Source organism: Hordeum vulgare, chromosome 5H (assembly GCF_904849725.1).
Source record: "Hordeum vulgare subsp. vulgare chromosome 5H, MorexV3_pseudomolecules_assembly, whole genome shotgun sequence".
Lineage (NCBI taxonomy): Eukaryota > Viridiplantae > Streptophyta > Magnoliopsida > Poales > Poaceae > Hordeum > Hordeum vulgare.
The window spans coordinates 36720974-36743991 of record NC_058522.1 but is presented as its reverse complement, the minus strand read 5'-3'; the positions used below and the strand labels follow the sequence as shown (position 1 = coordinate 36743991).

Sequence of the window (23018 nt, the reverse complement as noted above, 5' to 3'; positions counted from 1 at the left end):
ACCAACACCCTGCCATGGAGAATCCTGTTGGGGAACGTCGCATGGGAAACAAAAAATTTCCTACGCGCACGAAGACCTATCATGGTGATGTCCATCTACGAGAGGGGATGAGTGATCTACGTACCCTTGTAGATCGTACAGCAGAAGCGTTAGTGAACGCGGTTGATGTAGTGGAACGTCCTCACGTCCCTCGATCCGCCCCGCGAACAATCCCGCGATCAGTCCCACGATCTAGTACCGAACGGACGGCACCTCCGCGTTCAGCACACGTACAGCTCGACGATGATCTCGGCCTTCTTGATCCAGCAAGAGAGACGGAGAGGTAGAAGAGTTCTCCGGCAGCGTGACGGCGCTCCGGAGGTTGGTGATGACCTTGTCTCAGCAGGGCTCCGCCCGAGCTCCGCAGAAACGCGATCTAGAGGAAAAACCGTGGAGGTATGTGGTCGGGCTGCCGTGGAAAAGTCGTCTCAAATCAGCCCTAAAACCTCCGTATATATAGATGGGAGGGAGGGGACCTTGCCTTGGGGCTCAAGGAGCCCCAAGGGGGTCGGCCGAGTCCAAGGGGGAAGGCTCCCCCCCCCAAACCGAGTTGGACTTGGTTTGGTGGGTGGGAGTCCTTCCTTCCCTTCCCACCTCCTCTTTTTTTTCTTTTCTCTTTGATTTTCTTTCCTAGGCGCATAGGGCCCTTTTGGGCTGCCCCACCAGCCCACTAAGGGCTGGTGCGCCACCCTCATGGCCTATGGGCTTCCCCGGGGTGGGTTGCCCCCCCCCCCCCCCCCCCCCGTGAACTCCCGGAACCCATTTGTCATTCCCGGTAACTCCGAAAACCTTCCGGTAATCAAATGAGGTCATCCTATATATCAATCTTCGTTTTCGGACCATTCCGGAAACCCTCGTGACGTCCGTGATCTCATCCGGGACTCCGAACAACATTCGGTAACCAACCATATAACTCAAATACGCATAAAACAACGTCGAACCTTAAGTGCAGACCCTGCGGGTTCGAGAACTATGTAGACATGACCCGAGAGACTCCTCGGTCAATATCCAATAGCGGGACCTGGATGCCCATATTGGATCCTACATATTCTACGAAGATCTTATCGTTTGAACCTTAGTGCCAAGGATTCATATAATCCCGTATGTCATTCCCTTTGTCCTTCGGTATGTTACTTGCCCGAGATTCGATCGTCAGTATCCGTATACCTATTTCAATCTCGTTTACCGGCAAGTCTCTTTACTCGTTCCGTAATACAAGATCCCGCAACTTACACTAAGTTACATTGCTTGCAAGGCTTGTGTGTGATGTTGTATTACCGAGTGGGCCCCGAGATACCTCTCCGTCACACGGAGTGACAAATCCCAGTCTTGATCCATACTAACTCAACTAACACCTTCGGAGATACCTGTAGAGCATCTTTATAGTCACCCAGTTACGTTGCGACGTTTGATACACACAAAGCATTCCTCCGGTGTCAGTGAGTTATATGATCTCATGGTCATAGGAATAAATACTTGACACGCAGAAAACAGTAGCAACAAAATGACACGATCAACATGCTACGTCTATTAGTTTGGGTCTAGTCCATCACGTGATTCTCCTAATGACGTGATCCAGTTATCAAGCAACAACACTTTGTTCATAATCAGAAGACACTGACTATCTTTGATCAACTGGCTAGCCAACTAGAGGCTTGCTAGGGACGGTGTTTTGTCTATGTATCCACACATGTAAATGAGTCTTCATTCAATACAATTATAGCATGGATAATAAACGATTATCTTGATACAGGAATTATAATAATAACTATATTTATTATTGCTTCTAGGGCATAATTCCAACAAATCCATGTTTGCACTTCATAAGGGAAACTTCAATGTGGAACACGGACATCACCGCGAACAATGGGTTGGCGGAGGTAATCCAATTGTGTCCTTCAAATTCGGATTGTGAGAGGCAGAACGAGGAGAAAGAGTTGTAGGCCACAAGAAGACATGCTCCAACAGATAGGGAGTCGAGCGGAAGTTCGGACTAACACAAAGGCTCGTCCCCTTTCCCACCCCATTTGAGGACGTTTTTACGGGATTTTGAATGTCAGGACCAACTTGATGACCCGCTTTGACCTAACAGTGTCCGGAATGAACATTTGAGCCTAATTTCATGATCCGCGTCAGAGATGCCCCCCCCTCCCCTCCCCCCTCATCTCATACCGGCCGAAGATAGCAGTGAGAACTCCACGAGTAGGCCTGGGCGTTCGGTTTAACCGAACCGATCGGTTCGGTTTTTCGGGTAACAAAATATTTCGGTTTCTTTAAATTGCAGACCGATCGATCCCTACGCAACTAAGTAACCGATTTGTTTTGGAACCAGAAATTCGGTTCGGTCATCGGTTTGACCGAACAAAACTAAAGTTCACATGAGCATCGTGATCAAGTATGACTACTGACTATGCCTCACGTCATTTTTGGCGTGACTAATTTTTCCTTTTAGCTTGATTATGCCGCTAGTCCCAAGGAATGCATGTGAGTTGCTACCTTTATAGTGATGCGTGCACGTCCATACTCACTAACCATTCGAGGTGGTACTAAATGAAAAGTTGCTATAATACGGTAGATTGCTAGACTATTTTTGGGCCTTACCAAACATGTACGTGACAAAAACTAAGAGACGAGAGATACATTGGGCCAACTGAGCCAGCTCGGCTGGGGGAGAAACAATAGAAAATACACGGAGGAGTGTGGCATGTTATTTATTTTCGGTTTCCTGGGCCTTTTCGGTTAACTAAGTACAAAAACCGAATTTCCTGCATAAATTTCGGTTCTGTAGATTGAATGACCAAAATAGGAACCGTAAATTTTCGGTTCCAGTCCATTCGGCTTCGGTCCCGGTTATTTCGGTCCGGTACATCGGTTTTCAGTTAATATGCCCACCCCTATCCAGGAGAGAGAGTACATCTGTGCAGGGATTTTGGAACTTGAGATCCTAGGCCAAACTACGACAGACCAGGCCAACAAATGCATGATTTTTTTGTAGTGTTTGTAGTTTTGGTTACTGCTATTATTTCAGTGCGCTATGTATGCAAGGGAACTCCATATGCTTTGCTAGCTTTGTTTATCCTCCTGTGTCAAACAACGTCAAGCAACTTTCACAAGACCATTCTTAATCTCCTATGGTTCAAGGTCATTCTATGGTGAGAACACCAACAATCCAGATTCGATGTGGACATGGCATCTTGGCTAGTGAGACCCATCCATGCATAGCAAATGGTGGATGCACTCATTCAGGCCAAACACTACGTGTAACCTGTATCCATTCAGGTTATCAACAAACCGTCAACTTCTTTTTCCAGGGAAGAAATAATGGCGTGTCATGAGCCACTTGTCGAATCCAGTTTCAGATGAGAGACCTTCATTATCTGCAACAAACTACAATCTCACAAAAAAAAATTGGATGGCAACAAATGAAAATTCCATTGTTTGGTAAACTATAAAATAAGCACCCGCTTGTTACACTTTTTTTCCTAGGCCTATCAACGCATCACCACCACATATTATATATACCGATTACATCACACGCAGACCAAATGTTGATAAATTTGCACTTTAGAGTCACCAAGACAGTCTTGTTAATTACATCACAAACAAGAAGATTTACATAAGAGACATATTCACAAATTCGTGTTACGTAAGTTAGAAGTATCCAACGGGGAAATAAAGTATGTGTGCTCATTTGCCCATCATTTCAACGTTATGCTGTAAATCTATCGCATTCTTTCCTCTTACCATTCAGTCTCTGCTTGACATCTGTTGTTATCTGTTAATAGTCTGCTGCAGCTGGTGACGATTTAATAAAAATTGGAGGTCAGCAGTGGCCATTGCAAGAGCATGTTATTATGTGATAATACAATGTCACCAAACTCACCCTATACAAGCAGGGAGAAGTGGTCATCGCCAATATTGAGCCCATCTATGGATGGTCTCAACCATTTGAGGGAACAATGCGCTGACACTATCGTTGATAAGACCCTGGAAGAAATGTATAGCCTCCTCATCGTCCAGATCCAGACGGAATTTCTCCTGAACCTGATCAATGCACATCATAAAAGGGGGAAACGGTATAGTATTATAGGTTGCTCTGTTCTTTGTGGAAAAAAAATCCACTCATAAAACCAATTATTACCTTAAGGGTCGCATTTTCGTCGGTAGAGATATCTGGAATACTTGATCTTTCCATCAACGTGAAGAGATTCAATATAAGGCTGCTGTTATTCCTTAAAATGTTGTATGCTTCGCAGCAGTAGGACTTGAATCTCGTATAGTATTGGCTGAAATCCAAAAGGCAAGTTACAGCGATTCAAAGAGCTGTATCAAATGAATAATAATTGAAGTATTGGCAGAACAGATCAACAAATTACCTTTCTGTGCCACCCATGGCCTCGACCATTTCTTTGCAGAGTTTCATTGGAGGTGGAAATGGTTTGGGATCACGACCCAGAATAAAACCAAAGTCCACATGGAAAAGGCACCCGTCATCTCTTATAAGAAGATTATCTAGATGCCTAGAGGGAAATAGAGAGGGAGGGGAAATCAGCCATGTTTTATTCCTCGCAAACTGCAAGCAGCTCATGTAGACAAAAGGACTGAAAAAAAAAGAACTGGATGCTATTGTCAGCCAACCAGGCCCTTGCTATTGATAAAAAATTCTATAGAAATACCCTGGCAATAGACAGATTTACAAGAATGAGGAGCATTTTCATCTTGTTGGCGCTATAAATCAGAATATCAGTCACAATTAATAAACACCTAGTTGAGCTATATAATCCTTACAAAATGGTACACGAAAAACAACCATTTTCACCACTGACCAGTAATCAGGAAACATAAAAATGAAGTGGGGCACTCGAATGATTCAGTTTCCTCTAAATGAAAATGAATGGAGTTGGACATGCGGCACCACAGTTGAAGATTGCTGAATGTACAGAGAACTGAAATAAATGCTTCTGTATATTCGATTCTAAGCATAAATGATTAGCTATTCTAATTCTTATACAGATGCTTGAAAAGAGAAGGCACCAACCTGTCTCCAACACCCATAATGTATGTAATGACAGAGTAACCAGCACAACTTTTTATAAAAGTTTCCAAGCATTGGACAGTTATACCAAAAGGACCATCTTCATCAGGATGGAACTTTTGCAGGTAACTCGTAATACTGCGATGTTCTGATATAATCTGCGAACAAACAATAATTTAAATCAACAAACTACTTCAGAATGGATCTACAATATGTAGAAATTTTTGTTACAGTGTAAAACATAACCAGTCTTCTGAAAACCCGACATTAGCTACTGGCTTCCATGATCTTCAAATACTCAAATTACCTGTGCAAGCGGGCTGGAAGGAATGAATTCAACCATCCCTTCATCCTGTCCAGTTGCAAGAACTTGATATGGAGTAAGGTGCAAGTCCATGTTTTCTAATTTGAGCAATCGGTCCATTAAAGAGACCATTTGAATGACCTACAGAGTGAATCACGAATTAGTCATGATATCCCTACCTACCATACAAGTAGGTAGGTACTGAGATGTACACTGGCACCGATGTTTAAATAATAGCACATGAACGGTCACCATATCTTTAAGCATCTATACGCTGCATGTTGCCTCATCTATTGTAAAAGGATGAATCTATTTATACAATGGTATGATGTCTATGCTAAACATAGGCTATCTATGCATTGAAATTTACATATAAATGCACCACAAAAAACAGGAATGTGATATGCAGCTCGTGGTTAGTACTCTTGTAGGAACTATAACCACTGTATTCTCAACATGACTGAGTAACACAGAAGAGCGACCTAAGATCGATGCTTAAGCAGAAAGGTCACTGATTTGAAACAATGATCGGATACAGTTATGTGCCATTTAAAGAAGACTCAAGTCTACAGCATGCAATCACATACAATGCGCAATGTTCAATTGTGTTTATAGCTTAAGTGGTGAGTTAGCAAGGATTGAAGATATAACTGGCCAGCTTCACAGGAATATCACAATGTAACCACTAGTTCAGAATGTAAGATCTAGTACGTAAAGATGGTGATACATCCCGACATACAGGCAATAACAAAAGCCAAAAATGATTTCCACTAAATAGGAATCAGACGTAAATAATTACCAATTGATCCTGGCGGAGGTCATCTCCCTTTTTGAAGATCATCTTGGATGTTCCCCCATTTGCCGTCTTAAATGTAAGGCGCAGTGGAATTAAGGAACTCTTGAATATAGATGACTCTTGAGGCACAACACCAGTAAGGAGAAGTGTAGGTGCTAATGGTGAACGAATTGGCTGGAACGGATTTATCAGAATTAGTCAATCCAAGCAATTAAGACAAGTTAATCTACACAATCCTTGTTTTTCTAGAATTGCAGAACAGTAAATGTGAGCATCTGTAACAAGTTTTACCTCATCAAAGTGGGTAAGCTCACTGTGAACTCCCGATAACAACTGTCTCAATTTCTCGATTTTCTTTTCAGCATTACCACGAGTATTTCTTACATCCTTCATAATAGAACATAATTGAGCAGTGAGTTCTGTTTGGCGTGATAAACTCTGCCACAGTCGAAACCCATCTTCATCCCCATCCTCCCTAGCAACCATCTGTTAACAGAAACAATGGTACATAAGATTACGTATCAGGAAGGATAGAGCTAATACGATGTGTCCAAAAAGGAAGGGAACATACTTTCATCATTTCATCTTCAAGCATGTCATACGTACTGTAGTATCGTTTTGCATATGCATGATCATGGAGCTCAACAACCACATACCAGCGAAGGAAACTAGCAATTTCAATGTTTGATAAAGCTGAAATGGACAAAAGATTACAACGCATGCTTGAGTGTTCTCAGTAGTCACATAAGAAAGAAATGCTGATCACAGTAACCAGATGTGACAAATGGAGTGATGATCACGTTCATTATAGAATTTATTTAGAAGGATAGATCATACCGCGGTTTACAAGAAAGTGTGCCAGACGTGACTTGTCTGATCTTTCAAATCGAAGAGCTTGCACTAACTGGAGTAAGTAGCATTGCAATTCTTCATCATCAGCCCTTTCAAGTACGCTCACAGCATAAGCACGGACCTTTGCACAAGAAATACAACTTAGGATATATATTTAGGAGGGCATGAGATGATAAAACCTGTCATCTAGAGTCACATGGACTAGTTACTCGATCACTGTTTAGTTACTAAGAGGTGGGAGAATCATCTATAACCTTAAGAAAACCTTTTTGGTCGGAAAGAAAAATGTGCTAGTAGCGGTGCAGGAGAAAGTTCTTTTAAAGAAGGTTAAGAAATGAAAACTCCAGGCTAAAATAGCAAACAACCTCATCTTTGTACTCCAGGTAAGAAGCTAGCAGCACTGGCAATAATTTTCATATACCATACCAATCCCAAACACAGAATAGAACAGCTACATAAATCTAATATACAAGACAAAAAGAGCAGACAAGTGTCTCTAGTGCACCAGAGCAAGAGATATACGGGAGAAGTATGTGTAAGTGATGGCAAAACTGAATAAACAGACCCGACAAAAGGAACACATGTCTTCTAGATGTCATACCAACGTTTTTTCATAAAATTTTGTAGAATGGGAATTGCATAACTATTAGTGACTAATTCAGTTAACAGAAGAAAGGGAAACAAACAAAAGCCTCTATGAATGAAAGAGCAATACACAACCTCACATACATTTATTAAAAACAGAAGCACGGACGAAGGTGCCTAGATAGCTTACTTCCTCGCTATTAAAATCTGATGAAAGAAGCTCTAATGCATCAGCCACATCAATTGTTTCCCACTTTCCCATCAATTCAACAGCTTGTTTAGCTTCCTGCCCATTATAACAGACTAAACATAAGAAGCTGCCAGATAATTTATAGATTAGATCGAGATATGTGGATTTAGTATCTCCGCAAAATTTAACAGTCTGACAGATCCTTTAGAGCACATGCACGCAAAGAAACATCCCCTTCCTCTGATGCACAAATGAAGTATGAAAATCAATTGAGATATTGATATTTTTACTAACTTGGATATCGCTCCAATCCACTGAGCGGAGAAACTTTGTAAGAGCTTTCTTCTCAGACATCAAAGAGAAACGGAATTTCCACACCAATTGCTTCTCATCTGGTAGTATAGTCCGTGTAGGAGGACATTTGATGATTTTTTGAAGTGACCTGTCCATGAAGCACATTATTTAGCTAGAAACCGACAATTGTGTATTCCTGTTAAGCTAAGCAACTGAATTGTGCTTCTTGCCACTTCTTATTCATGCAGGTAACATAAAAATGTGTTTGCCTCATTAATTAATCTGAGAAAATCAAGATATTAGCAACCGTTGAAATTAGCAGCATTCATCATGGGACTTTCTATTCTTTGAGTGCTACTACAGCATGATGGTGGTATCACATGAAGATCATAAGGTGACAGGGAAACAACAAACGGAAGAAAACATGCTGTAGCTTGCACTCACTTTCGCTCATTTGAGCTTGGTTTCAGATCTTTATCAATTATTCCACGAGTCAAACTCCTGGCAAGCTTTAACTGCTTGTGCTCAGATGGGTTGGTTCGTCCAAGTTCAGGATCCCACACGGTAACAAGCTCGTTTGATAATGATACAGGGGTTGGTGCATAGAAATTCGCTCCAGATTCCTGAGCGGGGAAAAAATCAGAGTAGAATTTATTGTGAACATCACTATATGAAATTTCTTGCATTTAAATAAATATAAGATTACTCAGCATTTCAAAAAGATTTTGGTTCCTTCATTACCTATGAATAGTTACCAGAGAGTGAAAAGAACACACAGAATGGTGACATGCAGAATGAAAAGACACATAGAAACTGAACGGAGAATCGATGTTAACCTGGAAGACAACTCTGTGTTCAAAACTACAGAATTCAACAACTAGGCTCGAGAAAGAATTCTCCAGCCTTTCACACTCCTTCTCCTTAACTTTGTCGATCGCACTAAAGGCCAGACGGTCCAGCCAATCCACATGCTGTATCTGCCCTCTCTCGTACTTGTTAACGAGCCTCTCCAACCGCTCAATCTCCCCTCGTTCATTCTTAGGAACCTACAGGTACTAACCGATACGAAAAGTTAAGCTCACCTTCAGGTGATAGAAGCAAACAACAGACGCAGAGATTGATGATCCTAAAAAAAGGTTGCCCACCTTGCCAGGGGTTGTGGTAGGTACTCTTCCGTCTGCCTCCTTTTGCGGCCATAGCTGCAGCTTCTGCTTCCCTGTTTTAAGCTGTTTCTTGCTGTTGAACAGAAATATGGTGGCTCCACCAACAACACTTTTGCCCTCACCAGACGACACGTCCCAAACCTACATCAATCAACAATACAAAAGCACAGTTTAAAAGTCAAACAACATACTAACGAGTTATATCAACCTGACAAGGTAATTTCGTTTTGTTATAATTCGGAATCATCAAAGTCCGTGATAGATATAGACGGTGTACCGTGAATGCGAGCTGCGCAAGGGAGGTCAGGTCCCTGTATTTGGTGCACAGTGTGATGAGTTCGTTCCAGCAGTATGGCGGTCCTGACGATTCAAGCCTGGCACCAAGGTTACAGGAAGTTACAAATTGTATTCATTTACCCATCCTCACATAATTACCTATGTTTTTCTATGTCTACATCCAGGAAGGAGGAATCACAAGTAAATTAAAAATGTCTTGGTGTGTAGTGAAATTCTCTCCGGAGCAACCTCTAGATGAACTCTTAGCATGCTTTAGTGTGCAATCGCTCCAATGCTTTTGTCACTTCCCAGCTAAATCTTTTAAATGCCTTTTAGCTTCAAAGATTAAACTTGCAGCTTCTTTTACTTCCAAATTGTACTGTACTAAATCAACACCTCCAATTGCTGGCACACGGAATTGTCCAAGTTTTGCTTAGTGAAGTTGCATCGTACTTAGGCAGAAGTAAAATTATTCCCCGATCCATTCACTTCAACATGGCTGTCTTTAGCTGTGTTATCTAGACATAACATGCTGATTTTTCACTTGTGCTTTCCGAATACCTTGGCTATTTCACGGGCCTCCTAATTCAGTTTACCGAATTTATTCCAGGAGAAATTTATCTTAGTTTCCAACTCCACATCTAACAAAGTTTATTCCTACACAGGTTTCTGCGGACCATCTAGTCTAGTAGATAGATATATACAGATCGTATGGAGAGACGGGGCAGAGCGAGAGCACCTTGTGTTGACGGGGAGGCCGAACTGGATGCCGTCGATGTAGAGCTTGCACTCGACGAAGAGCTCCGAGACCTTCTTGTCGAGGCCATCTGCGAGGAAGCAGAGAAGGAAGGTCAGAGAGAGAGAGAGAGAGATTTGGGGGTGAGGGGGAGGGGGGGAGGGGAGGGAGCGCGCCTTGAGCGGGGGGCGGGATGGGGGCCTGGAGGACGCGGAAGGTGAGGGGGAGGCTGATGTCGCAGGAGAGGAAGAAGCGGAACTCGCTGCTGTTGATGTTGCTGCTTCCCGCCCCCGCTGCACTGGTCCTGCTGATGCCGACGGCCGCCGCCGCCGCCATGGACGGCCGGGGGGGACGTCCGGCGAGCGGAGGTGGGGAACCGAGGGGCACGGAGCGGTCCCGCCGGCGAGGAGGTTTTTTTGTGGGGAACACGGCGGGGAGGTGGCGTGCGGGCTGCCTCGTCTCGGCTCGCGGAAAAGGAGACGGACGGAGAAGTGTTGTGGAGACGGAGACGGAGAGGACGGAGGACTCCTGGGGGTGGGCCGGGCTTGGCGTTTCCGGCCCGGATAAAATTCCATGAGCTTATTATTTGTGTTGGGCCTATTGATCAGTCCGCACGAAAGTACTAGAAAGCCAAATCAAGCAGCGAGTACTTCTTTTAAAAATCACTCCCACCTTTTAGATTACGACAAATGACGGATTACATGTGTGTCATCTGTCGCAACATGGAAGTTCTTTCTTTTTTTATAGATTCGTATTTTTAAAACGTTTTATTTCCTAAACCGTGCGTTCAAATCTCGAACCGTTTTCACCGCTGGATTTCTCGCATCGAGATCTTCAAAACTAGATCCATGTTGATAGGTTTTAATCTTTTATTAAGTTTTCATTAAAAAAATCGTGCCTCTCGCGATAGAAAAAATTTAGAAAATTTGTTGTTTTTCCCTTTCCAAGAGGCAACTCACGAAGACAAAATCGTGCCTCTCACGGAATCAAAATCATGCCTCTCGCAAAAAAAACTTATTTTTTTCTTTTCAAAAGGCACGGACGTGTCTCTCATAAAGGCAAAATCGTGCCTCTCGCAAAAAAAAAACACATTTTTTTCCTTTCCGATAGGCATGACCGTGCCTCTCGTGAAGGCAAAACCGTGCCTCTCGCGAAAAAAACACACATTTTTTCCTTTTCGAGAGGCATGATCGTGCCTCTCGTGAAGGCAAAATCGTGTCTCTCGCAAAAAAACAGAAAACACGTTTTTTTCGTTCCCGAGAGGCACGGCCTCTCACAAGGCAAAATCGTGTCTCTCGCGAAAGCAAACAAAAAAAACGTTTTTCACAAAAAATATATTTTTTCATCAGAAAGCTAAGAAAGACCGATGAAAAACCGAAACACAAAAGAAAAATAAAAAAACATTCTAAAAAGCCGGAAATATGTGCAGAAAATTAAAAAAAATCGAAGGAATCATTCAGAGTACGATACGTGACGGCACCTGAGAACATGTCAAGTGGCGGCACGCGGGGGTGCTTGCTGGGAGGCTTCCGAAGTAGCGCTCGTTAATAGTGATTCCTCCATAAACGGCCTTGGCTAGTGCGCTCATCACTTCAATTTTCATAACATTTTTCTAAACAAATATGAATACACACATACGCATGCGAATTGGATGTTTACTCGGTTCAAAATTGATACAAATAATAACGACGAAAACAGGCCGGTGGCTATGTGGCACAACGTAATAAACTTGCAACATACAATAAGTCAATCATAAGCATGTTTATGAAGAAATACTATTACTGTAATGCATAAGTATTTATAAGTAATCATCATACAAGAAAGTAAAATTTGACAACTTATTAGGCTTTTATATTGGATAATTGTCACGCTTGGTTAGAATTGCTTAAATTAGATTGGAGTTTTTTCCAAATACGGATATATCCACCTTCATATGCATATACGTGTTAATTTTCGTACCATATTTGTATTTGTATTTGTAGTTCTGAAATAAATATCTTCCGTTCAATTTTAGCTTGGATATGTTTGTTTCATGTATGAATAATCATTTTCTTGAATACGAATATCAAGTATTTCGTATTTATCCACTATCACTTTTCAACCTTCCATTTTAGGAACTAAAGAAAACTTTAGGGGGGGGGGGGGGACCTACGACATTTGTGTGTGGCTGCAACAATAAGTCAAACACACACACACAAAAAAAAAGCAATGGTCACCAATCTGCCTATTTTTCATGAGCACCTTGCCGCGGCAAAAACTAGCACACATGCAATTCAGCTGTGATATCCTTGCTCCGATTACAGGTATGGCCGAGCATCACTGATGTTGGTGTAACATTGTTAACACAACGTGCAAAGACGATGACAACCGATAGCCGCTAAGATGATAGTGGAGCCTTCGTTGTGGACACTAGCAGAGCATATTCACGAGTAACTAGATCTAGATGATTCGAGTAGGTGCGGATCCAGAGATTAATCTAACACAGCCTATGACCATCAAAATACCTTAGAGGGTGCTTGGATACGTTTTAGTCTAATGACTAAAAGTAATGAGACTAAAACTTGCTAGCCTCATCCATGCTTGGATTCAAATACTAAAGAAACTAAAATCGAATTAATGAGCATTTATTATCCTCCAAACCCTCAAATCCAAAACTTTGCCTCAGGAGTTAAATAAGGAGAGAGAGAGGACTAATACACATTTTAGTAGGGGTACCCCTGACTAAAAGATTTTAGCCTCAAGACTAGTTTTAGCCTCTTTTAGTCAGGGGTGCTTGGAACTTTAGCCTCTTAAAGAGACTAGTTTTAGTCCCTTGGATCCAAGCACCCTCTTATAGTGCCTAGAACCGTTGTTTCTAGGGTTGCAGGCCTCGAAGCGATTTTTCCTAGCCCCATGATGTATCGATCTAGGCCCTGTTTAGAACCACAATAGATTATGATAATCTGAATTATAAAGATAGATTATATAATCTAATTTATAAAAATAATCTAGGTGAGCATTGTTTTTGAAAAGGGATCTAGGTGAGCATTGTTTTTGAAAGGGATCTAGGTGGGCATTGTTTGGAGGCCATATTATATAAACTCTAATCCAGGTTTTACATTGCATAATGTCATGTTTGCTCTCTGTTTTCCTTTAAAAAAGAGGAGGGTGTCGGTGGCAGGAATGTAATTATCTCTAACTTTACAAAGGTAATGGGTCATTAGGAATCCATAATCTGATTTTAACTGGGGTAGAGTAGATTGTGAGTTTTTAATAATCTGTCCATCTAGTTTCTATAATCTATACCATAATTTGTTCTGTTTGAAGACATAATAGATTATAAAAACTAGATTATATAATCTGAGTGGTTTCAAACAGGACCGATAGAGCCGTTAAAAAATGATAGATGGAAGAGTGGAGACGTTCATTTATAGGGTTGATGTCCTTCACTATAGCAGTAAGCTTAGAGAAATTTAGGAAGCTGGAATCCAGAAACAGTTTGTATGGAATGACATGACTAGTTTTTATGTCATGGCATGACTAGTTTTTATGGAATTATGAACTGCTTGAAGGAGGTGTTTCGATGTCGTATAGGAAAGAAAAACATAGGAATTTTGGGATTACGTGTTGTCTTACAAAAAGAGGGGACAAAGAAGGAGAGTTGTTGCAGGAATATACACAAGAGCTACTCGGTGTTCCACCCCCATATGAATATTAAATTCAAAAACTACCAGGAAATTGCAAAAGAAAAACTGGAAATTTGGGATCAAACCTGCGTGCCCATTCTACTCTCGTGTTTAGGCCCTGTTTGAAACCACAATAGTTTATGATAATTTGCATTATGTAGATAGATTATATAATCTGGTTTATAAAAATAATCTAGGTGGGCATGTTTGGAGGCCAGATTATATAAACTATAATTCAGGTTTTACATTGCATAATGACATGTTTGTCCTCTTTTTTTTAAAAAAAGAGGGTGGCGGTGGCAGAAATGTAATTATCTTCAACTTTACAAGGGTAATGGGTCATTAGCAATTCATAATCTGACTTTAGCTGGGTAGAGTAGATTATGAGTTTTTAATAATCTGTCCATCTAGTTTTTATAATCTATATCATAATCTATCCTGTTTGAAGACATAATAGATTATAAAAACTGGATCATATAATTTGAATGGTTCTAAGCATAGTCTCGTTAAGAAAGGGCATATGTGGTATCCGTGGCAAAGAAAATACGGTCCGACCTTTGATCGATCCAAACAGTATTCCGCTCGCCGCACTGCGTGGCACGATCACACCCATGCAACACTCACATATTTCACTCTCTCTTGGAAACGAAACATCATTTTTCAAGAGTAACACATGCGCTACCCACCACGAATTAGGGACTGTCCTACGAGACCCAAGAAAATGCTGATTGATTCCACACATAGGCTTAGTTTGGCAGCACCGTTTTTGAGAAACCATAGTAATCCAAAACCTCAGTTTTTAAATGCATGGGCAATGAAAACTTTGGTTTCCAAAAACCATATTTTTTCTTAGTTTTGACAAACCAGCGATGAGTTTGGCAAGTGATGTTTTGACTCGTTGTGCCTTGCTCAACTATACTCATGGAACTGATCTGCATGTAGAAACGGTGCCCAACGCATACAACATGTCATGCACGTCAAATCCCCTCCTAGTGCGTGTACGTGCGCCTATATGTGTTTAGAATTGATTATGTAGCTAGTTTTAGCCTGCTGCATACGAGTGCTCCACCGAGCAATCGATATACTCCACGAGCAAGTTTGTTTGAATCTTGTGTTACTCGTGTCTTTTTGCAGTCAGTGGTCAGATGGAAGCTTGCAAGATCATCAGAAGAACGTAACATGCGCGTCGTCTTTGTAGACAAACTAACAACCAAAATTAAAACACCTCATAATCAGGAGCACATTTTTGGAAAGACAATAGATAGAGGAATCAGAGACGACGATCGCGTTTGATCATCTTTGAACGTAGACGAGGCAATGAGTTCTCTCAGTTCGGTTTGGAAAAAGGAGGTCCATACTTTTTTTAGATACCGCAAAAAAACACAGTATGACAGATACCTTGGTATCTGAAACTAGAGTATTTAATTTATCCAAACACCTTAAAGTATTTGATACCAAAGTTTTTTTTTTAGAAACCACAGTATTTTCAAAAAACTGCGAAAATACTTAGCATCCAAATGCACCCATAACTTTATGGGTTTCATCCACAAAGCATCAACAATTCAACATGACAATAAAGGGCAAGGTACCCGTTGATATCAAAGACATCAAGAGCCGCATCAAGATTGACAATGTTGCACCCAAGCCCACTAATACGAGTGTTGATAGACTTCACCAATTACCCTAGTTCAAAAAGGGTAGCTCGCTAACGTGGTGTACGAGAAAATTTGCGGGGAGCTCGTTTGTGGAGCTTTCGTTTCCGTGTCTCCTAATTCTAAACAACATGCACAAGGTTTTCAAGAGTTTGCCCCGTCGACTTGACAAGGACAAGTAGAATAACATCATGGACAAGTTAACATGGAGTGAAATACAACCCATAAGTGGGATAAGGAATCTCCTTCAACACAAGAGACAACATTTTTAACTAGGAAATAAGTACCTATTCATTCATAGCATAACCAAAGAACATGAATCGTATCTCCTTCAACCCAGAAGTGGGATAAGGAATCTCCTTCAACACAAGAGACAACTTTTTTAACTAGGAAATGAGTACATGTTCATTTATAGCATAACCAAAGAACATGAACCGGATCAACAAACCGATGTCTACCAAACTACTGTAAATTCTCATTGTTCCGAGCAGGTTTTTATATTATACAAAAACTTACCAGAGATTCGTGGTCCAACTCCTCTGATTTGATGCGAGAACGCTTTGTTCCAGAAGAAGAAAGAAGTGTTGGAATTATGCCCTAGAGGCAATGATAAATAAGTTATTATTATGATTCCTGTATCAAGGTAATCATTTATTATCCATGCTATAATTGTATTGAATAGAGACTTAGATACATGTGTGGATACATAGACAAAACACTGTCCCTAGCAAGCCTCTAGTTGGCTAGCCAGTTGATCAAGGATAGTCAGGGTCTTATGACTATGTACAAGGTGTTGTTGCTTGATAACTGGATCACGTCATTGGGAGAATCATGTGATGGACTAGACCCAAACTAATAGACGTAGCATGTTGATCGTGTCCTTTTGTTGCTACTGTTTTCTACGTGTCAAGTATTTATTCCTATGACCATGAGATCATATAACTCACTGACACCGGAGGAATACTTTGTGTGTATCAAACTTCACAACGTAATTGGGTGGCTATAAAGATGCTCTACAGGTATCTCTGAAGGTGTCCGTTGAGTTAGTATGGATCGAGACTGGGATTTGTCACTCCGTGTGACGGAGAGGTATCTCGGGGCCCACTCGGTAATACAACATCACACACAAGCCTTGCAAGCAATGTGACTTAGTGTAAGTTACGGGATCTTGTATTACGGAATGAGAAAAGAGACTTGCCGGTAAACGAGATTGAAATAGGTATGTGGATACTGACGATCGAATCTCGGGCAAGTAACATACCGAAGGACAAAGGGAATGACATACGGGATTATATGAATCCTTGGCACTAAGATTCAAATGATAAGATCTTCGTAGAATATCTAGGATCCAATATGGGCATCCAGGTCCCGCTATTGGATATTGGCCGAGGAGTCCCTCGGGTCATGTCTACATAGTTCTCGAACCCGCAGGGTCTGGACACTTAAGGTTCGACGTTGTTTTATGCGTATTTGAGTTATATGGTTGGTTATCGAATGTTGTTCGGAGTCCCGGATGAGATCACGGACGTCACGAGGGTTTCCGAATGGTCCGGAGACGAAGATTGATATATAGGATGACCTCATTTGATTACCGGAAGGTTTTTGGAGTTACCGGGGATGTACCGGGAATGACGAATGGGTTCTGGATGTTCACCGGGGGGGGGGGGGGGCAGCCCACCCCGGGAAAGCCCATAGGCCTTAGGGGTGCCGCACCAGCCCTTAGTGGGCTGGTGGGCAAGCCCAAAGAGGCCCCTGCGCAGGGAGATAAGAAAATCAAAGAGAAAGAAAAAAAGGGGAAGTGGGAAGGAAGGGAAGGACTCCACCTTCCAATCCTAGTTGGACTAGGATTGGAAGAGGACTCCTCCTCCCCCCCTTCGGCCGAACCCCTTGGGGATCCTTGAGCCCCAAGGCAAGGCCCCTCCCCTCCCACCTATATATACGGAGGTTTTAGGGCTGATTTGAGACAACTTTTCCACGGCAGCCTGACCACATACCTCCACGGTTTTCCCTCTAGATCGCGTTTCTGCGGAGCTCGGGCGGAGCCTTGCTGAGATTAGATCACCACCAACCTCCAGAGCGCCGTCACGCTGCCAGAGAACTCATCTACCTCTCTGTCTCTCTTGCTGTATTAAGAAGGCCGAGATCATCGTCGAGCTGTACATGTGCTGAACGCGGAGGTGCCGTCCATTCGACACTAGATCAGAGCGGATCGTGGGACGGATCGCGGGACGATTCGTGGGACGGTTCGTGGGGCGGATCGAGGGACGTGAGGACGTTCCACTACAACAACCGCGTTTATTAACGATTCTGTTGTGCGATCTACAAGGGTACGTAGATCTGAAATCCCCCTCGTAGATGGACATCACCATGATAGGTCTTCGTGCGCGTAGGAATTTTTTTGTTTCCCATGCGACGTTCCCCAACAGTGGCATCATGAGCTAGGTTCATGCGTAGATGTCATCTCGAGTAGAACACAAAAGTTTTTGTGGGCGGTGATGTGCGATTAGCTGCCCTCCTTAGTCTTTTCTTGATTCCGCGGTATTGTTGGATCGAAGCGGCTCGGACCGACATTACTCGTACGCTTACGAGAGACTGGTTTCATCGCTACGAGCAACTCCGTTGCTCAAAGATGACTGGCGAGTGTCGGTTTCTCCAACTTTAGATGAATCGGATTTGACCGAGGAGGTCCTTGGATGAGGTTAAATAGCAATTCATATATCTCCGTTGTGGTGTTTGCGTAAGCAAGATGTGATCCTACTAGATACCCATGGTCACCACGTAAAACATGCAACAACAATTAGAGGACGTCTAACTTGTTTTTGCACGGTATGCTTGTGATGTGATATGGCCAACGATGTGATGTGATATATTGGATGTATGAGATGATCATGTTGTAATAGTTAATATCGACTTGCACGTCGATGGTACGGCAACCGGCAGGAGCCATAGGGTTGTCTTTAAACTAACGTTTGTGCTTGCAGATGCGTTTACTATTTTGCTAGGATGTAGATTTAGTAGTAGCATGAGTAGCATGACAACCCCGATGGCGACACGTTGATGGAGATCATGGTGTGGCACCGGTGACAGAAGAACGTGCCGGTGCTTTGGTGATGGAGATCAAGAAGCACGTGATGATGACCATATCATGTCACTTATGAATTGCATGTGATGTTAATCCTTTTATGCACCTTATTTTGCTTAGAACGACAGTAGCATTATGAGGTGATCTCTCACTAAAATTTCAAGAGGAAATTGTGTTCTCCCCAACTGTGCACAGTTGCTACAGTTCGTCGTTTCGAGACACCACGTGATGATCGGGTGTGATAGACTCAACGTTCACATACAACGGGTGCAAAACAGTTGCACACGCGGAACACTCGGGTTAAGCTTGACGAGCCTAGCATGTGCAAGCCTCAGAACACATGAGACCGAAAGTTCGATCATGAATCATATAGTTGATATGATTAGCATAGGGATGCTTACCACTGAAACTATCCTCAACTCACGTGATGATCGGACTTGAGCTAGTGGAATTGGATCATGAACCACTCAAATGACTAGAGAGATGTACTTTTTGAGTGGGAGTTTAGCAAGTAATTTGATTAAGTTAGACTCTAATTATCTCGAACATAGTCTAAGTCCACTTTGAATATATTTGTGTTGTGGATCATGGGTCACGCGACAGTCACCCTGAATTTTAATACGTTCCTAGAGAAAGCTAAGTTGAAAGATGATGGAAGCAACTTTGTAGACTGGGCTCGTAATCTTAAGTTGCTCCTGCAAGCTGGGAAGAAGGATTATGTCCTTAATGCTGCGCTGGGAGATGAACCACCCGCTACGGCTGACTAAGATGTTAAGAACGCTTGGTTAACACGTAAGGAGGACTACTCAGTAGTTCAATGTGCAGTCTTGTATGGCTTAGAGCCGGGACTTCAATGTCGCTTTGAGTGTCATGGAGCACATGAGATGTTCCAGGAGTTGAAGTTTATCTTTCAAAAGAATGCCCGGATCGAGAGGTATGAGACCTCCGATAAATTCTATGCTTGCAAGATGGAGGAGAAATCGTTTGTCAGTGAACATGTGCTCAAAATGTCTGGGTACTCAAACTGTCTAGCTGAGTTGGGGATTGAACTCCTGCAAGAGGCTATCACTGACAGAATTCTTCAATCACTGCCGCCAAGCTATAAGGGCTTTGTGTTGAATTACAACATGCAAGGGATGAACAAGTCACCCGGCGAGTTGTTCGCGATGCTGAAATTCGCAAAGTCAGAACTCCGTAAAGAGCATCAAGTGTTGATGGTGAATAAGACAACTAGTTTCAAGAGAAACGACAAAAAAAAGAAGGGTAATTCAAAGAAGAGCGGCAAACCTGTTGCCAATCTGACGAAGAAACCCAAAGCTGGACCTAAGCCTGAAACGGAGTGCTATTATTGCAAGGGTATGGGTCACTGGAAGCGCAACTGCCCCAAGTATCTGGCTGATAAGAAGGCGGCCAAAGAAAAATCAGGTATATTTGATATACATGTTATTGATGTGTACTTAACCAGCTCTCGTAGTAGTGCCTGGGTATTCGATACCGGTTCTGTTGCTCATATTTGCAACTTGAAACAGGAACTGCGGAATAGGCGAAGGCTGGCGAAAGATGAAGTGACGATGCGCGTGGGAAATGGTTCCAAGGTTGATGCAATCGCCGTCGGCACAATTTCACTTCAGTTACCATTAGGATTAGTTATGAACTTAAATAATTGTTATTTTGTGCATGCGTTAAGCATGAACATTATATCTGGATCTTGTTTATTGCGAGACGGTTACTCGTTTAAGTCAGAGAATAAAGGTTGTTCTATTTCTATAAGAATATCTTTTATGGTCATGCACCCAATGTGAGAGGATTGTTCATATTGAATCTTGATAATGATAACACACATATACATAACATTGAGACCAAAAAAGTTAGAGTTAACAATGATAGCGCCATGTTTTTGTGGCACTCCCGCTTAGGTCATATTGGTGTAAAGCGCATGAAGAAACGCCATTCCGATGGACTTTTGGAGTCACTTGACTTTGATTCACTTGACACGTGCGAACCATGCCTCATGGGCAAGATGACTAAAACTCCGTTCTCCGGAACAATGGAGCGTGCAAGTGACTTGTTGGAAATCATACATACCGATGTGTGTGGTCCGATGAGCGTGGAGGCACACGGCGGATATCGCCATTTTCTCACCTTCACTGACGATTTGAGTAGATATGGTTATGTCTACTTGATGAAACACAAGTCTGAAACATTTGAAAAGTTCAAGCAATTTCAGAGTGAAGTTGAAAATCATCGTAACAAGAAGATCAAGTTCCTACGGTCTGATCGTGGGGGTGAATATCTGAGTTTCGAGTTTGGTGCTCACTTAAGACAATGTGGAATTGTTTCACAGTTGACACCGCCTGGAACACCACAGCGTAATGGTGTGTCCGAACGTCGTAATCGTACTTTATTAGAGATGGTGCGATCTATGATGTCTCTTACCGATTTGCCGTTATCGTTTTGGGGTTATGCATTAGAAACAACTGCATTCACTTTAAATAGGGCACCATCAAAATCCGTTGAGACGACACCATACGAACTGTGGTATGGAAAAAGACCAAAGTTGTCGTTTCTTAAAGTTTGGGGATGTGATGCTTATGTCAAAAAGCTTCAGCCTGAAAAGCTGGAACCCAAAGCGGAAAAGTGCATCTTCATAGGTTATCCAAAAGAGACAGTTGGGTATACCTTCTATCTCAAATCCGAGGGCAAAGTGTTTGCTGCTAAGAACGGAGCTTTTCTTGAGAAGGAGTTTCTCTCGAGAGAATTGAGTGAGAGGAAGATAGAACTTGATGAGGTTGTCGAACCTCTCATCCCTCTGGATGGTGGCGCAGGGCAAGGGGAAACCCCTGTCGTTGCAACGCCGGTTGAGGAGGAAGTTAATGATAATGATCATGAAACTCCGGATCAAGTTCTTGTTGAACCTCGCAGGTCGACGAGACCGCGTACTACTCCAGAGTGGTACGGTAATCCCGTCTTATCAATTATGTTGTTAGACAACAATGAGCCTGCGAATTATGAAGAAGCAATGGTGGGCCGGGATTCCAACAAATGGCTGGAGGCCATGAAGTCCGAGATAGGATCTATGTATGAAAACAAAGTATGGACTTTGGAAGTACTACCTGAAGGCTGCAAGGCTATTCAGAACAAATGGATCTTTAAGAAAAAGACGGACGCTGACGGTAATGTGACTGTTTATAAAGCTCGACTTATGGCAAAGGGTTTTTTCACAAGTTCAAGGAGTTGACTACGATGAGACATTCTCACCCGTAGCGATGCTTAAGTCCGTCAGAATCATGTTAGCAATAGCTGCATTTTTTGATTATGAAATCTGGCAGATGGATGTCAAAACGGCGTTCCTTAACGGTTTCCTTAAGGAAGAGTCGTATATGATGCAACCCAAAGGTTTTGCCGATCGTAAAAATGCTAACAAAGTGTGCAAGCTCCAGCGATCCATTTATGGACTGGTGCAAGCATCTCGGAGTTGGAATAAACACTTTGATGAGGTGATCAAAGCATTTGGGTTTATACAAGTGGTTGGAGAATCTTGTATTTACAAGAAAGTGAGTGGGAGCTCTGTGGCGTTTCTAATATTATATGTGGATGACATATTGCTGATTGGAAACAATGTGGAGTTTTTGGAGAGCATAAAGGATTACTTGAATAAAAGTTTCTCTATGAAGGACCTAGGAGAAGCTGCTTATATTCTAGGCATTAAGATCTATAGGGATAGATCAAAACGTCTGATAGGACTTTCACAAAGTACATACCTTGATAAAGTTTTGAAGAGGTTCAAAATGGAACAGTCCAAGAAGGGGTTCTTGCCAGTTTTACAAGGTATGAGATTGAGTAAGACTCAGTGCCCAACAACTGATAAAGATAGAGAGCATATGAGCACCGTCCCCTATGCTTCAGCCATAGGTTCTATCATGTATGCAATGCTGTGCACTAGACCGGACGTTAGCCTGGCCATAAGTATGGCAGGCAGGTACCAGAGTAATCCAGGAGTGGATCACTGGACGACGGTCAAGAATATCCTGAAGTACCTGAAAAGTACTAAGGAGATGTTTCTCGTGTATGGAGGTGACGAAGAGCTCGCCGTAAAAGGTTACGTCGATGCAAGCTTTGACACAGACCCGGACGACTCTAAGTCGCAGACCGGATACGTATTTATTCTTAATGGGGGTGCAGTAAGCTGGTGCAGTTCCAAGCAAAGCGTCATAGCTGATTCTACATGTGAAGCGGAGTACATGGCTGCCTCGGAGGCGGCTAAGGAGGGTGTCTGGATGAAGCAGTTCATGACGGATCTTGGAGTGGTGCCAAGCGCACTGAATCCAATAACCTTGTTTTGTGACAAC

At 42.4% G+C, this 23018-nt stretch overlaps 1 protein-coding gene across 1 annotated transcript; it reads right to left on the bottom strand.

The window, feature by feature from the left end:
- Window positions 1–3447: 3447 nt before the first annotated feature.
- On the bottom strand, window positions 3448–10753 carry LOC123398821 (phosphatidylinositol 3-kinase, root isoform). Its single transcript, XM_045093270.1, has 18 exons — window positions 10447–10753; window positions 10274–10361; window positions 9536–9632; window positions 9241–9399; window positions 8932–9141; window positions 8540–8718; window positions 8096–8243; window positions 7802–7897; window positions 7012–7147; window positions 6746–6867; window positions 6466–6660; window positions 6178–6348; window positions 5382–5519; window positions 5078–5232; window positions 4416–4559; window positions 4181–4325; window positions 3923–4083; window positions 3448–3834 (listed from the first exon to the last, which is right to left on the bottom strand). The coding sequence occupies exons 1-17, from the start codon at window positions 10604–10606 to the stop codon at window positions 3946–3948; spliced, it is 2481 nt and encodes an 826-aa protein (XP_044949205.1). The 5' UTR covers window positions 10607–10753; the 3' UTR covers window positions 3448–3834; window positions 3923–3945.
- Between the last annotated feature and the right edge of the window lie 12265 nt (window positions 10754–23018).

Bases quoted from the DNA above. Each gene is read 5' to 3' on its own strand.
- LOC123398821 (XM_045093270.1), bottom strand. From the start codon at position 10,606: ATGGCGGCGGCGGCGGCCGTCGGCATCAGCAGGACCAGTGCAGCGGGG. The intron at 8,719-8,931 runs GTTAACATCGAT...TTCCCCGCTCAG, and splicing joins AACACAGAGTTGTCTTCCAG to GAATCTGGAGCGAATTTCTA. The intron at 7,898-8,095 runs GTTAGTAAAAAT...TATAATGGGCAG, and splicing joins TGGATTGGAGCGATATCCAA to GAAGCTAAACAAGCTGTTGA.